Source organism: Nycticebus coucang, chromosome 10, assembly GCF_027406575.1.
Source record: "Nycticebus coucang isolate mNycCou1 chromosome 10, mNycCou1.pri, whole genome shotgun sequence".
NCBI lineage: Eukaryota > Metazoa > Chordata > Mammalia > Primates > Lorisidae > Nycticebus > Nycticebus coucang.
In genome coordinates, this window is record NC_069789.1 from 35,567,159 (window position 1) to 35,580,772 (window position 13,614).

The 13,614-nt window shown below is 46.7% G+C and overlaps 1 protein-coding gene across 1 annotated transcript; it reads right to left on the bottom strand.

The window, feature by feature from the left end:
- Positions 1–399: 399 nt before the first annotated feature.
- On the bottom strand, positions 400–3,114 carry LOC128596391 (uncharacterized). The gene is given in 2 exon segments (XM_053606040.1): positions 400–446; positions 963–3,114. Coding segments are annotated over 2 exon segments (2,076 nt in total). The 5' UTR covers positions 2,992–3,114.
- Between the last annotated feature and the right edge of the window lie 10,500 nt (positions 3,115–13,614).

Here is a 13,614-nt window from a genome sequence, read left to right on the forward strand (position 1 = left end):
CAAAAGCATACCTGCTATCTGTGTATATGTTAACTTTTTTTCCTTCTGCCAAACGTAAGGCCTGGGTCAAGGCGACCAGCTCGGCCTTCTGGGCCGACGTCCCTTCAGGCAGACTACTTGCCCAGATGGTCTGCTTATCGTCCACCACCACCGCCCCGGCCACCCTTTTACCTTCTATTATGGAGCTGCTCCCATCAGTGAACCAGGTCAATTGGGCATCCGGCAGGGGCTGATCACAGAGGTCCCTCCGAGTTCCAGTCTCCTCAGCCAGTACTTCTTGGCATGTGTGTAATACATCCTCCCGGACAGAGGTATCAGGTAGTAGGGTAGCCGGGTTGAGGATGACAGGCGGGCCAAACTGGACTCTGTCTCCATTTAATAGGAGACTCTGGTAGTGTGTCATGCGGGCATTGGACAGCCACCGATCAGGGGGGTGTCTGATGATGCTTTCTAAGGCATGGGGGGCAATGACTGTCAACTTCTGCCCCATGTCAATTGCCCCGTCATTCCAGAGTCCGGGTCTCTCCATTCAAATGCGAAGATGTTCTGGCTAGAGGAGTGTAGTCGGAGGCAGAAGAAGGCATCCTTCAAATCCAGGACAGTGTACCAGATATGGTCCAGAGGGAGAGAGCTTAACAGATTATAAGGGTTAGGCATGGTGGGGTGGATGCCTTGTGCCTGCTTGTTTACTTCTCTCAAGTCCTGCACAGGGCGATAGTCTCCTGTGCCGGGTTTCTTGACGGGTAATAAGGGGGTGTTCCATGGTGACTGGCACTTTACTAGTATGCCCAGCTGTAGGAGATGCTGAATGTGAGGCCTAATCCCTTCCCGAGCTTCCTTAGTCATAGGATACTGGCGCACTGCCACAGGAGTGGAAGTAGCTTTGAGTTCTATGACTATAGGCGGCCTTTCTGCGGCCAGTCCCATTAAGGCAGTTTCGGCCCATGCCCCGGGATATTTTTCTAGCCAGTCATGTATGAGACTAGTCCCTTTCTCCCATTGCTTTTCAAAGAGTCTATGTTCATCCTCCAAACGCATGGTCAGGGCTGTTACTCTCTTATTCTGGGTTACCTCTGGGCCATCAGGAGTGAAAGTGACCTGGGCTTCCATTTTGGTAAGTAAATCTCTCCCAAGGAGGGGCGCAGGGCACTCAGGGATAATTAAGAATGAGTGGGTTACCCGTCCCACTCCCAGATCTACTGATCTTTGGGTAGTCCATGAGTACTGCTGATACCCTGTGGCCCCTACAACCCAGGATTTTTTCTTGGAGACGGGTCCTGATGGTTCAAATAGGACTGAGTGTTGACCTCTGGTGTCTACTAGGAACTCAACTGGCTTCCCCTCCACCTTAAGTATTACCCTGGGCTCGGGGAGGGGTTCCGAGCCCCGTCCCCGCTAATCTTCTTTCTCTAAGGCCAGTACTTTCTTCCTTTTTTTAGGACATTCCCTGGCCCAGTGCCCCTTCTCCTTACAGTAGGCACATTGATCCTTATCTAACGGGACGCGGTTGCCCAGGCTACCTGACTTCTTAGTTCTACCTTGGGTTTGTTCTTGGCTCTTCTCCCCTACTACTGCGGCCAAAATCCGTGTTAAGTTTTTCTCCTGTCTTCGGTCTCTCTTATTTTCCCTTTCCTCTCTCTCTTTCTCCTTTCTCTGCTCTTTTTCTTCCTCAGTTTCTCTTTTATGGTATACTTTCTCAGCTTCCTTAACTAAATCCTGCAAGGTATAGTCCTGCAATCCTTCAGTACTCTACAGCTTTCTTTTAATGTCTACAGCTGACTGCCCTGTGAAAGTCATAACCACGGAAGCCCTCTGTCCTTCAGAGGCAGGGTCAAATGGGGTGTAGCGCCTAAAAGCTTCCATTAGGCGCTCAAGAAACACTGAGGGGGGTTCCGTGGCCCCCTGTATTACTTCTCTTACCTTAGCCAAATTAGTGGGGCGTCTTGCCGCCCCACGGAGGCCAGCCACTAGAGCCTGGCGATAGACTGTCAGTCGCTCCCTACCTTCTGCCGTGTTGAAGTCCCAGTCAGGTCTGGAGAGGGGAAAGGCAGCCTCGATGATGTTGGGGAGCTGGGTAGGACGCCCGTCCGCCCCGAGTACATTCTTCCTAGCTTCTAGTAAAATCCTCTCCCTCTCTTCAGTAGTGAAGAGAGTCTGTATGAGCTGCTGGCAGTCATCCCATGTGAGCTGATGAGAGAACATCAGGGACTCTACCAGCCCAGTCAGGCATTGGGGGTCTTCTGAAAAAGGGGAGTGATTAGTTTTCCAGTTATACAGGTCTGCGGAAGAAAATGGCCAGTACTGGAGGGGCTGGAGAGGAGGTGGTCCCTCATCTGTTGCCACCGGCGGGGGGCCGTATGCCCTCAGGGGCAGGGCAACAGTAGTGTCGGGAGACATTCCTCCCCGGCGGTGACTCCTGGTACCTTGTGCGGGCCCCAGTGAAGGTTCCCCTGGGGGTGCAGAGGGGACAATCGCTGGATCCGGCGATGCTGGTCCTCCCTGCCCCCCGATAGGAGCCAAGGCGGGAGGGTATGGGGGAGGTGGGGGCAGAGGGTCGAGGAGAAGATGATCAGTCTGAATTTCTGGGTAGATCTTCTTAGGGGGGTCCGAGCTGTCGCTCCCTTTTCTGGAACCGGAAGATTGGACAGCGAGCACCCGAGGATTAGACGGGGGCCTGGATGTGGCAGTCCATGGCCAAACCCAGGGGGGCGGATTCTGCACCAGGTCCTGCCAGACTATGATGTAAGGTTGTTGATCCGGATGGGCTCCTGGTCCTCTCTGAAAAACAATCTCTTTGATAGCAAAAATAAGAGATAAGTCAAAGGTTCCTCCTGAGGGCCAGCCGACGTTAAAAGTGGGCCACTCCGAGGAGCAGAAAGTCTGCCATGGGCCTTTTTTAACCTCTACTGACAGGTCACGACCTCTTCTCTTCACTTCAGTCCAGTGATCTAGAGTCAAACTCAGAGGGGTTGTCACAGTCTGTCCCATCATCAGTAGATATGTCAGAAACACAAATAACAGGAATAACAGAAATATTACAGATACAAGGACCTACCTACCACACTTGGTCCCTCACAAGCCTATAACAGAATCAGACGGGCACATTTCCCGTAATTTTTGATCGAACAACTGGACTCGATCAGCGCCCTTACCGCAGGAGACAACCAGGCGTCCCTGGTTCTCCTCAGTTCCTGGGGCGTCTCCCAGGATTTCAGCCTGTGGTCCTCCGGGCACGTCTACCAACCACTGTCCGGCCACTCTCACAAGGTGCCGAACGGCTGCGAAATCGAAAGCGCACACCCAAAGTCAAACAAAGGACTGAAGACACAGACCAGACAGTTTTCGGGGTACCCCTTTCTTACCTCCAAGGTCGACTCTGCAGGTGAGGGGTGGTCGTCAAATCCCGGACAAGCCCCCAAATGAAAGACTTGGGGCAGGACCCCCCACTCTGCCCTGAGCGATGATGACCCCAATCAACCGCAAGAGACGGCGCTTGATGCAAACAGCAAGAGGATTTTATTCCAGCATGCTGGGGCTTGACTCGCAACTCTTTTAGGAGCCAAGGAGTCAAGCCCTGAATAGCAGGTTTTACAAGCTCATAAAGGCAAAAACCACAAAGTAGGGAGGGGTAGCAGACATAGCAGGGGCTTTAGGGAGGGGTAGCAGACATAGAGGCTTTTCCAGATAAGAAGAACTCTGGTTCATTACTCATCTGTCTTAAGACAAGATCAGCAGTTAAACATTTGCTTAGCTTTTTTCTTTCAGAACCAGTTACCGGTTACCTGCTTCAGCTTGGGGCTATTTCCTAGGACAGTTACAAAAGGTCACATTCTTATGGTAGAGGGTGAGGGGTGCTGCTACATATCTGGTCCCCCCCCCCCTTTTTGGATTTGGTAGTACTTTCCTTCACTGCCTGTAGACCAGGGAACCAAAATCTTTCCAACTGGGGTGGGAGAGGGAGTGTACACTTAAAATGGTAAACAAGATTAAGTGCCCATCATTTCAAGAGAAATTACAAATGTTAAGTGCAATAGGGATCAAAGTACTACTTTTAGTTAAAGTTTTGGCCTGTTCAAAGTACTTTGCACCTCTGATTTTTTTTTTTGTAATCAACTGTAACCAATTTTATTGAACACCAAGGGTTCATATGGTATCAGTATAAACAGTAAATAAAATTAAAGTTTAAATCTGTTCTACAAAGACAGTATTGACAATATTGATGAAAGACAAAAACAATATAAATAAAATGAAACACGATCTTACAAACAGACCTGAGTTTGAATTTTAACTCTAGCAGCTGTATAATCTTGGGCACACTATTTAATCCCTTTGAGCTGTAGTTTTCTTATGGGGGCTGTTTTGGGAAATAATTATACCTATCCCAGGGGTTTGATTTTCTTGTGAAAGTTAAAGGATATAACATGTAAAAGTGCCCAGCACCACACAGAATAAATATTCAGTAAGTATTAGTTCTCATCCCTGTAAAAATAAAGAAAAGCAGGGTGCTGCCTGTGGCTCAAAGGAGTAGGAGGTGGCGGGTTCAAACCCAGCCCTGGACATAAACTGCAAAAAAAAAAAAAAAAAGGCAATATGCCATCATTGTGAAATAACACCATTATGCAAATTCACAGATAACAAAAATGACCGGAGGAAATGTATTCAAGGTATTTACTGAGTACCCAACATGTACTCCACAATTCATGATATGGTGAGAAAAGAGAAGATATAACCTGTTTTTAAAAGGCTTACACTCAGGACAGTGAGACAAAAAATGTTCATATTAAACACTCAGTGACATAAAACCATACTTACTTTTCATTGAGCACTTAACAATTACCAAGCATCATGCTGACCACTTCAGAAATAGGGTCTTATCTAACACTCTTTTAACAGCCCAGTGAAGTAGTTATTGTTTTGTTTTGTTTTGTTTTATTTTTTTATTGTTGGGGATTCATTGAGGGTACAATAAGCAAGGTTACACTGATCGCATTTGTTAGGTAAAGTCCCTCTTGCAATCATGTCTTGCCCCCAGAAGGTGTGGCACACACCAAGGCCCCACCCTGGAGGGAAGGGAAGTAGTTATTGTTATTTCCCATTTTCCAGATGAGGAAACTGAGACCTAGCAAGGTTAAGTTAATTACATAAGGTCACAGAGCTATTATAGTATGTGGGCTTTGAACTCAAGTAGTCTATAATCTATAAACACTAGCATGCAAAGACTAGTTGTTTGGGGGGTTTCTGGAGGGTTGGGGGTTTTTTTGTTTTTGTTTTTTTGTTTTTTTTGAAACAAGAGTCTCACTTTATCGCCCTGAGTAGAGTGATGTGGCGTCACAGCTCACAGCAACCTCCAGCTCTTGGGCTTAGGCGATTCTCTTGCCGCAGCCTCCCAGGTAGCTGGGACTACAGGCGCCTGCCACAACGCCCAGCTATTTTTTTGTTGTTGCAGTTTGGCCGGGGCTGGGTTGGAACCCGCCACCCTCGATATACGGGCCTGTGCCCTACCAATTGAGCCACAGGCGCCGCCCATGACTAGTTGTTATCTTAAGTCACAGGAGAACTCAAAGAAAGATTAAGGTGGGGTTGGACTAGTAATACAAGACTTCTTGGAGGAATTGAGTTGAGCTCTAAAGGAAAATGGGATTTAGACAGGCAGAGGGGAGGGGAGATGAAGCAGTCAAAGAATCATGGGAGCAGCCTCCCCTGAAACTTTCAAAGGACCACAAAAGGAAGGGGGAACTTTCTTGGAGGGGAAAAGAAACTGGCGAAAGAATTTCTTTACAAAATCTTGCTTGGAGTCCAGAATTTCAGTCAATCTGAATGCAAATAATGTCCTACATTTTTAAAAAACACACCATAGTTAACAAAACACTTGCATAAAATTGGCCCATTTGATGAGGATGACATGTAAAATTTATTGAGCAATTTATAATAAAACCAGGCACAGGGCTAAGCTCATTCCAGCCTCCACAGAGCCCTACAAGGTAAGTTCTAGTATTGTCCCTCCCAGATTAGAAAATAGAGGAAAGGTCATCTAACACGTGACAACAGTAGGGTTTGCCATCTTACTCGGGACATCATCGCTCTTATTCATGCAGTCCTCAGAACAAGTATTATTTCTGTTTTTCAGATGAAGAAACTGAGTCTCAAAGAAAGCAAACAGCTTGTATGTATTTACTCCGCTAATAATTAAGCCAGGTTTTGTGTCACCCAGCCCTCGGCTCCACCCCCTTCCCAAGCCCGAGGGGGTCTCCGGCTCCCAGCGCTGCGCCCTGCGGGAGCCGGGGCCGCCCGGGGCCTCCGCTGCACGGCATGTCCCAGCCTGCCGGGCGGGCCTGTTATTCCACAGTAGTTGGCACTGCAGCGGCGGCCGCTGCCAGAGGCCTGGATCAGGTTTCCTATCTCCCCTGCCACAGCTGTGTTTTCAATAGGGAGAGTCGCCTGCCGCCTCTCCCCGCCGGAGGACCAAGCGCCAACTCCCCTTGCTAAACGCCGGGCTACCCAGTGCAGCCGCCAGGGTTGTGTGAGGATAAGATTAGGAGGGGCCGCCCCTGCAGCCCGGGCTCCGCCGCCACTAGCTCCCGGAGGCCGCGGGCTGCAGGCGGAGGCACTGCCCTCGCGGGGCAGGGAGTGGCCCGGGACCCGGGTGCCGGCCGCCCGTGGGGTCCGAGAAGGAAGAAAGAAAGAAAAGGGAGCAGGGCGGCAGGGAAAAAGGGAACAGAGAAGGAAACTAGGGAGTTAAAGACAGAGAGGAAACAAGAATCACAAGACCTGCACGGGAGGGAGGAGCTGAAGGTTCTGCGGTCCTGGCTCCCAAGTAGGTGTGAGACCCAATCCCTGCAGACTGCGTAACCAATACTCGGTTGTCCTTACACAAAATTAAATCTTATGCAAAATTTAGGACATTGTGTTTAAAATAGTGTACTGGATTTGAATACAAAATCCAGGCCACCTTCTATAGTCTTCTTTATCATTCTCTCAAAAGAATGGCGATTTCATCCTTGCTAAAGTACCCCAGGTTTTCTACGCCCCTCCCCCGCAAATCTTCCTCCGCTGAGAGCTGTTTGCCTTTCCAGCTCTTCCGAGGTTGGCACCTAGCTGTGTCTTCCCTCCTCTTCCTACCTCACCCTCGGGAGTTCCTTTCCCCTCACCTGAGTTCTAACCCTCCTCAACTCACATATTGGCATCAACCATCTGACCCCTCCCTCTACCTTTTATGTCCCTCTGGATCTTCCTAACCATTCAGATGTTGTTTAAATCCACCGCTTCCTTTCAGTGGTTAGAGAAGGGATAAAAGCTTCCCTTTATGTTTGCCAGGGTTTAAATTGCTTCTGAAAACACTCAGGCAGAGACTATGCAAAGGGGGTAGTCTTTTCAGCTGATTGTTTATGCAGAATTTAGCAAGGAAAGTAAGCAGAGGGTTGCTGTAATTACTGCACCCCATTCACCTGGCTCCCCCAGGCCTCCCTTAACTCTTCTGCTGGAATAGCAAACCACCTCCCCCAGGGCCGCCAGGTTAAGCGAGCACAAGGCCCCTAGACCAGCAAGAAGGCTAGAAGCAGGCAAAGTAGGGTTTAGCTGTGACAGGCCAGCCTCCAAATAAGAGGCTTTCAACTCCTGCTCCAGGGCTGTGCCTTTCGCGAGCTTCTGGCTCCAATGGCTACCCTCTTCTTTTCCCTCCACGCTGTGTCCACCTGGAGTCTCTACAAGGAGAAACTCTGCTGACCAGCTACAGATGCAGAAGCAATTTTCAGTTGCTGTGTCACATTTCTTATGTTATCCTAACAGATGTTTGTTTGGACCCCTAATGTCTACCTCCTTGGGCCAATAAATTGGCTTGATATTCTCAGTTTCTGAGGACCCCAAGAAGATAAGGACCTTAGTGTCTAGTTGCCATACTTAGCAGCGCTCCTGGGTTCTGCCCACAAATGGTATCCTAAAGGAAGACCCTAAACAGTCCTGAACAAGGCCCAAAGTTTCCTCTGCTCAGCAGCCCTCCCCTACCTTCCTCAGCACAACCCCTCCAGTTTCACATGATGCCTCAAGCTCCTTTGCCCCTCTACCCTTCCTTCCTCCAAACTCGGCAGAGAATCACCTCTAATAGGGATGCATCTTCCAGTAAGGTATCTAGTCACATAGAGTCAAATAATGATTAAGAACATGAACTTTGGAGTTAACAAAAAAATCTAGGTTCAAGTCTCTATGCTACTATCTGCTGACTATATGACTTTGGACAATTCATTCCAGGTTCTGCCTGTAATCCTGGCACTTTTAGATGCCCAGGTGGAAGCATCGCTTGAGGCCAGGAGTTCAAGACCAGCCTGGACAAGAGCATGACCCCATCTCTACAAAAAATAGAAAAAAATATATTAGTCAGGCATTGTGATGTGCACCTATAGTCCCAGCTGCTCAGGAGGCTGAGGCAAGAGGATCACTTAACCCCAGAAGTGTGAGGTTACCGTGAGCTATGATCATGCCACTATACTCTAGCCCAGGCAACAGAGCAAGAACCTGCCTCAAAAAAATAAATGAGGGCAGCGCCTGTGGCTCAAGGGAGTGGGACGCCAGCCCCATACGCCATAGGTGGTGGGTTCAAACCCAGCCCTCGGCAAAAACAGCAAAAATAATAATAATAATAATAAATGAATACACAGATGAGGTTATAATATATATATTTATATAAATAAAGTACAGATGAGAGTCCTCATCTGTATATTGGATATGATGATAATAGTGCTCTTACCAATATTAAATGGGATTAAATAAAATTATGTGAGATTATTATTATTATTTGCTTAGGTGATTCTCTTGTCTCAGCCTCCCAAGTAGCTGGGACTACAGGCGCCCACCACAACACCTGGCTATTTTTTTGTTGCAGTTTGGTCGGGGCCAGGTTCGAACCCACCACCCTCTGTTTATGGGGTCGGTGCCCTACTCCCTGAGCCACAGGTGCCACCAATGTGAGAATTCTTAAGTGCCTTTCACATAGTAAGCTCTCAATAATGTTATTACCCATGACTGCTTATTCTACACTTTTAAGCCCCTACAATGAATCACCCTATTTCAAGGGTCTTTCTGTTTAGTGGAGGAGTCAAATACTTACACAATTGTACATAATGCAAAGCAGAATGAACAAATGCCATTACACATGAGACATAAGCATGGTGTGCTTTAAGGAGTAGAGAGAAAAAAGAAAGGTTAATCTTGCCAGAGAAACAGAAGAGGCAGGCTCGGCGCCTGTAGCTCAAGTGGCTAAGGCACAAGCCACATACACCAGAGCTAGCGGGTTTAATTCCAGCCTGGGCCAGCTAAACAACAATGACAACTGCAACAAAAACGTAGCTGGGCATTGTAGCAGGTGCCTGTAGTCCCAGATACCTGGGAGGCTGAGGCAAGAGAATTGCTTAAGCTCAGGACTTGGAGGTTGCTATGAGCTGTGATGCCATAGCACTCTACCCAGGGTGACAGCTTGAGGCTCTGTCTCAAAAAAAAGAAAAAAAGATATTGAAACTGGAAAGGCATTAGAGGGTTAAATCATGAAAGGATTTTCCTTTATGCTAAGGTGTTGGACTTCACATAGGCAGTAAGGAAGCCCCACTGAAAACTGTTGAGGAGGGGAAGTGGTATGATCAAAGCTGTTTGAGGAAAGTTAACTCTCATAACAGGATGATAGCTAGACTGGAGGGAAGAAGGATTACAAGCAAAAAAATTTTGATTAGTAATGAGTCTGAGAAAAGGATATTTTATCAAATATTCCCAGATGTCAACATGGCCTGGAGTGGGGAAGAGTGAGCAAGTAGAGATACTCTCTGGCAACCTCTCTTGTTATCAGTACCAAAGGCCTTCCTTTAACAGTTAAAGAGCTTACAGTACAGCAGGGAGAGTGCAAATCCTAATACTGTACTTCAGTACCTCAGAAGGCTATTCAGTTGTCTTAGAAGTTTCAAACAACAGGACATTTCTTTATTTTAATTTTTTTTTTTTTTTTTTTGGCTGGTTTGAACCTGCCACCTCCGGTATATGGGGCTGGTGCCCTACTCCTTTGAGCCAGAGGTGCCACCCTATTTTAATTTTTTTAAAGTCCATTTTGATTTAAATTTCTTTAACAAAATTTTTAAAGGGTGAGGAGAATACACCCCAAAAAACAAGCTACAACAAAACATCTTCATTCTCAAAAATTTATAAATCACTGATCTAAATCAAGGAGCTTCCAGCACCTTTCCTGGTGGGGACACCAGTCCTGACATGGGTTCCAGGCTCCCTCCGCAGCTGCCAGGGTGCTAGAGCCTTGAGCAGGAAGGGCCTCCAGAGCTCACAGAGCTCCCTCTCTAATACCCAGGAGAAAATGTAAATCTCTCCTGGAGCAATGTAAACATCTTGATTTTTCTTACTGTCTCCTTGCTGCTACAGTTCTAGCACTCCCTTGGGCTGATGATGCCAGGTCAGTGAAGTTTCCACACACCCCACATCTTCCCCTGTGCTGCAGCTATGCATGATAACCTGGCTGTCCTCATTCTGCTGCATTTCCCAGTCTTTCCCACAGGCAGACTCCCACCTGCATTCCAAACTGACTGTTTCATTTGCATAATTCCACTTGCTTTCATTGCCAGCTTCCTGTTTTTATAAACTCCTGTACAATTTTTTAGTTTCATAAGAAACAAAATCCCCAGCTCTTAGTAAGACAGGGAGGCTCTGTCCAATGGTTTCCCTTCTTATTTTAGAAACTTAAAAAATGCCTAGTGGTTTCCAATCCAGCGAGTTCCACTGGTTATTGGCTTCCTGTTAACTGAAAGAAGTTTCAAGCTGAGTCAGAGCAAAGAACCAGGCCAGCAGTGATTCATTACTGTTGCTAATGACACCAGGCCACCACCATCACTGTTTCTGCTGGTACTTCTGGGGCCTCCATGGTAGCTTACTCTTAGGAGAGCATGAAATGAAAGCCAATGTCCTGATTTTCTCTTCCAGATGGTATAGCAGTAGTAACAGTAAGCACAGACCAAGCAAGGCTGGCCTTTTGATAAGGAGGCCAGATGGACCCTAAATTGGGGTGATTTCAGGGATGCCCAGGAAGGCACTGCTACTTCAGAGTAACCTCCCTCTCTGCCCACCCTCTCTTTCCATAGGGCATGAAGATTCCTCCTCCCTCTGAGTTTTTTTGGTCTGCCTGTAAGATACAAACACAGCTCACATCCTAATATGATTAATGTGATGAGCTCATTTTGGAAAATACTAATCACTCAATAGAAGCAGATGTAAGAGATGCTGAAATGATAACTCAAAAAAATTACCAGGCCAGAAAAGAGAGGGAGGAAAGAGACACAAATGTTAACTACTTCTCAGTGTTGCTCAAGACTAGGCTTTAATGCAATGTCAGCAGCAGGGAAATCCTTTGCCTCTAAACCATGACTCAGTTTAGGGATGTCTCCTAATTCCAAGCTTCCCTAGGAAGGCCCAAATAGCAACACACACTAAAGCTGTTTTCTAAATGTAAAGCTGTTTTCTAAAGGGCTCCAAACCATGTCATAACCAAAACAATAAATAACATTTAGTGTGGCTCAGTGAGTAGGATGCTGGCCCCATATACTGAGGGTGGTGGGTTTGAACCCAGCCCCGGCCGAACTGCAATAAAAAAAAAAAAAATAGCCGGGCCGGGTGGTGCCTGTGGCTCAGTGAGTAGGGTGCTGGCCCCATATACTGAGGGTGGTGAGTTCAAACCCAACCCCGGCCAAACTGCAACAATAAAAAAATTAAAAAATAAAAAGGGTGGCGCCTGTGGCTCAAGGAGTAGGGCGCCGGTCCCATATGCCGGAGGTGGTGGGTTCAAACCCAGCCCCGGCCAAAAAAAAAATAGCCAGGCATTGTGGCCGGCGCCTGTAGTCCCAGCTACTTGGGAGGAAGCAAGAGAATCACCTAAGCCCAGGAACTGGAGGTTTGCTGTGAGCTGTGTGATGCCACGGCACCCTACCGAGGGTGATAAAGCGAAACTTTGTCTCTACAAAAAAAGAAAAAAAGAACATTTAGTGTCTTCTTACAGCTAAGTCTATCACATGCATTACTTCATCTCCATAGCAACCTGGAGAATATAGCTTCTCCTAATTCTACAAATGGAGAGTAAAGATGACACTACAAGCAAACCCAAGTTTTCTGACTTAAACTATCATATGATATCACAGTGTAATTGATTAATTCCCAGACTTTAAAAATTAAAGTCACGTGGCTCAAAGGAGTAGGCGGCAGCCCCATATGCCAGAGGTGGCAGGTTCAAACCTAGCCCCGGCCAGAAACTGCAAAAAAAAAAAAAGAAAAATTAAAGCCAAGATATAATTCATCTAACATAAAATCTGCCAATTTAAAGTGTACAATTCAGTGGTTTTTAGCATACTCGCTATGCTGGGGAACCATAACCACTATCTAATTCCAGAACATTTCCATCACCCCAGAAAGAAACCTTGTACCTGTAAGTACTCGCTCTCAATTCCTCACTACCTCAAACCTGACAACCACTAAACCATGAATGTACTTTCTATCTTAAAGGATTTGCCTGTTTGAACAATTCATATTAACAGAATTATAATATGTGGTTTATTGTGGGTGGCTTCTTTCACTGAATGTTTCCAAGATTAATTTTTGTTGTAGCATGCAATTGTACTTCATTCCTTTTTGTGGCTAAATAATATTTCATTGGGTGGATATACCACGTGTTGTTTACCCAACATCCATCAATGAATACTTTCAGATATTGTGAATAATGCTGCTACAAATATTTGTACATATACAACGTTTAATGCGGATGTATGTTTTCAATTCCCTTGGAAATTCCTAGAGGTTTTTATATATTTGAGATACAGCTAAGTCTAAAAAAAATGAGTGTCTGCTATGATATTGTATTCACTAGTCTATTTAGAATATGCTTGTTTTCCATAAGGATTTGTGGTATGCCTTCCACCTATCTGTAGTAGACACTGAGCTGTGTCTTTCCACAGCTGCCTGAAGTACTCTTCGAGGGAAGAGACCCATCATGTTCACTCCAAACAGTTCTTTAAGGAAATGTCACCAGGTGCCTGTGAAGCAGCGGTGCCTTCCTAGGCATCCTGAAATCACCTCAATTCAGGGTCCATCCAGCCTCCTTATCAAAAGGCCAGCCTTTGCTTGGCCTGTACTCACTGGTGCTCCTACTATACCATTTGGAAGAGAAAATCAGGAAAATGGCATCATTTTCTTGCTCTCTGAGGAGGAAGCTAGCATGGAGCCCCCAGCAGCACAGCAGAAGAAACAGTGATAGTGGAGGTGGCAGAGGTGTCACCAGCAACACAAGTTAGCCAGGCCAGTCTAAAAGGACTAGGACTGAGCGCCTGACCACAGCACAGCAGCCATGCCTGAAATGCTCATACATGGAGCTTCTCCCCTTAGGCTCCAGAGGGCTGCGTGGACCAATGAAGCCCTCCTCTCAAGTAGGTGGTAGTTGGTAGAAGGTAAAAGACATAGGAAAGGAGGAAGCAAGCAGCAGCCCCAAGGAAGCACACGTTCTGAGGAACAGAGAACAGTAGTTGTTCTATAACCAGGTTGGCAGAGAGGATCAGAGATGACAAACTTCTGCAGCTGAGAGGACTAGAGATG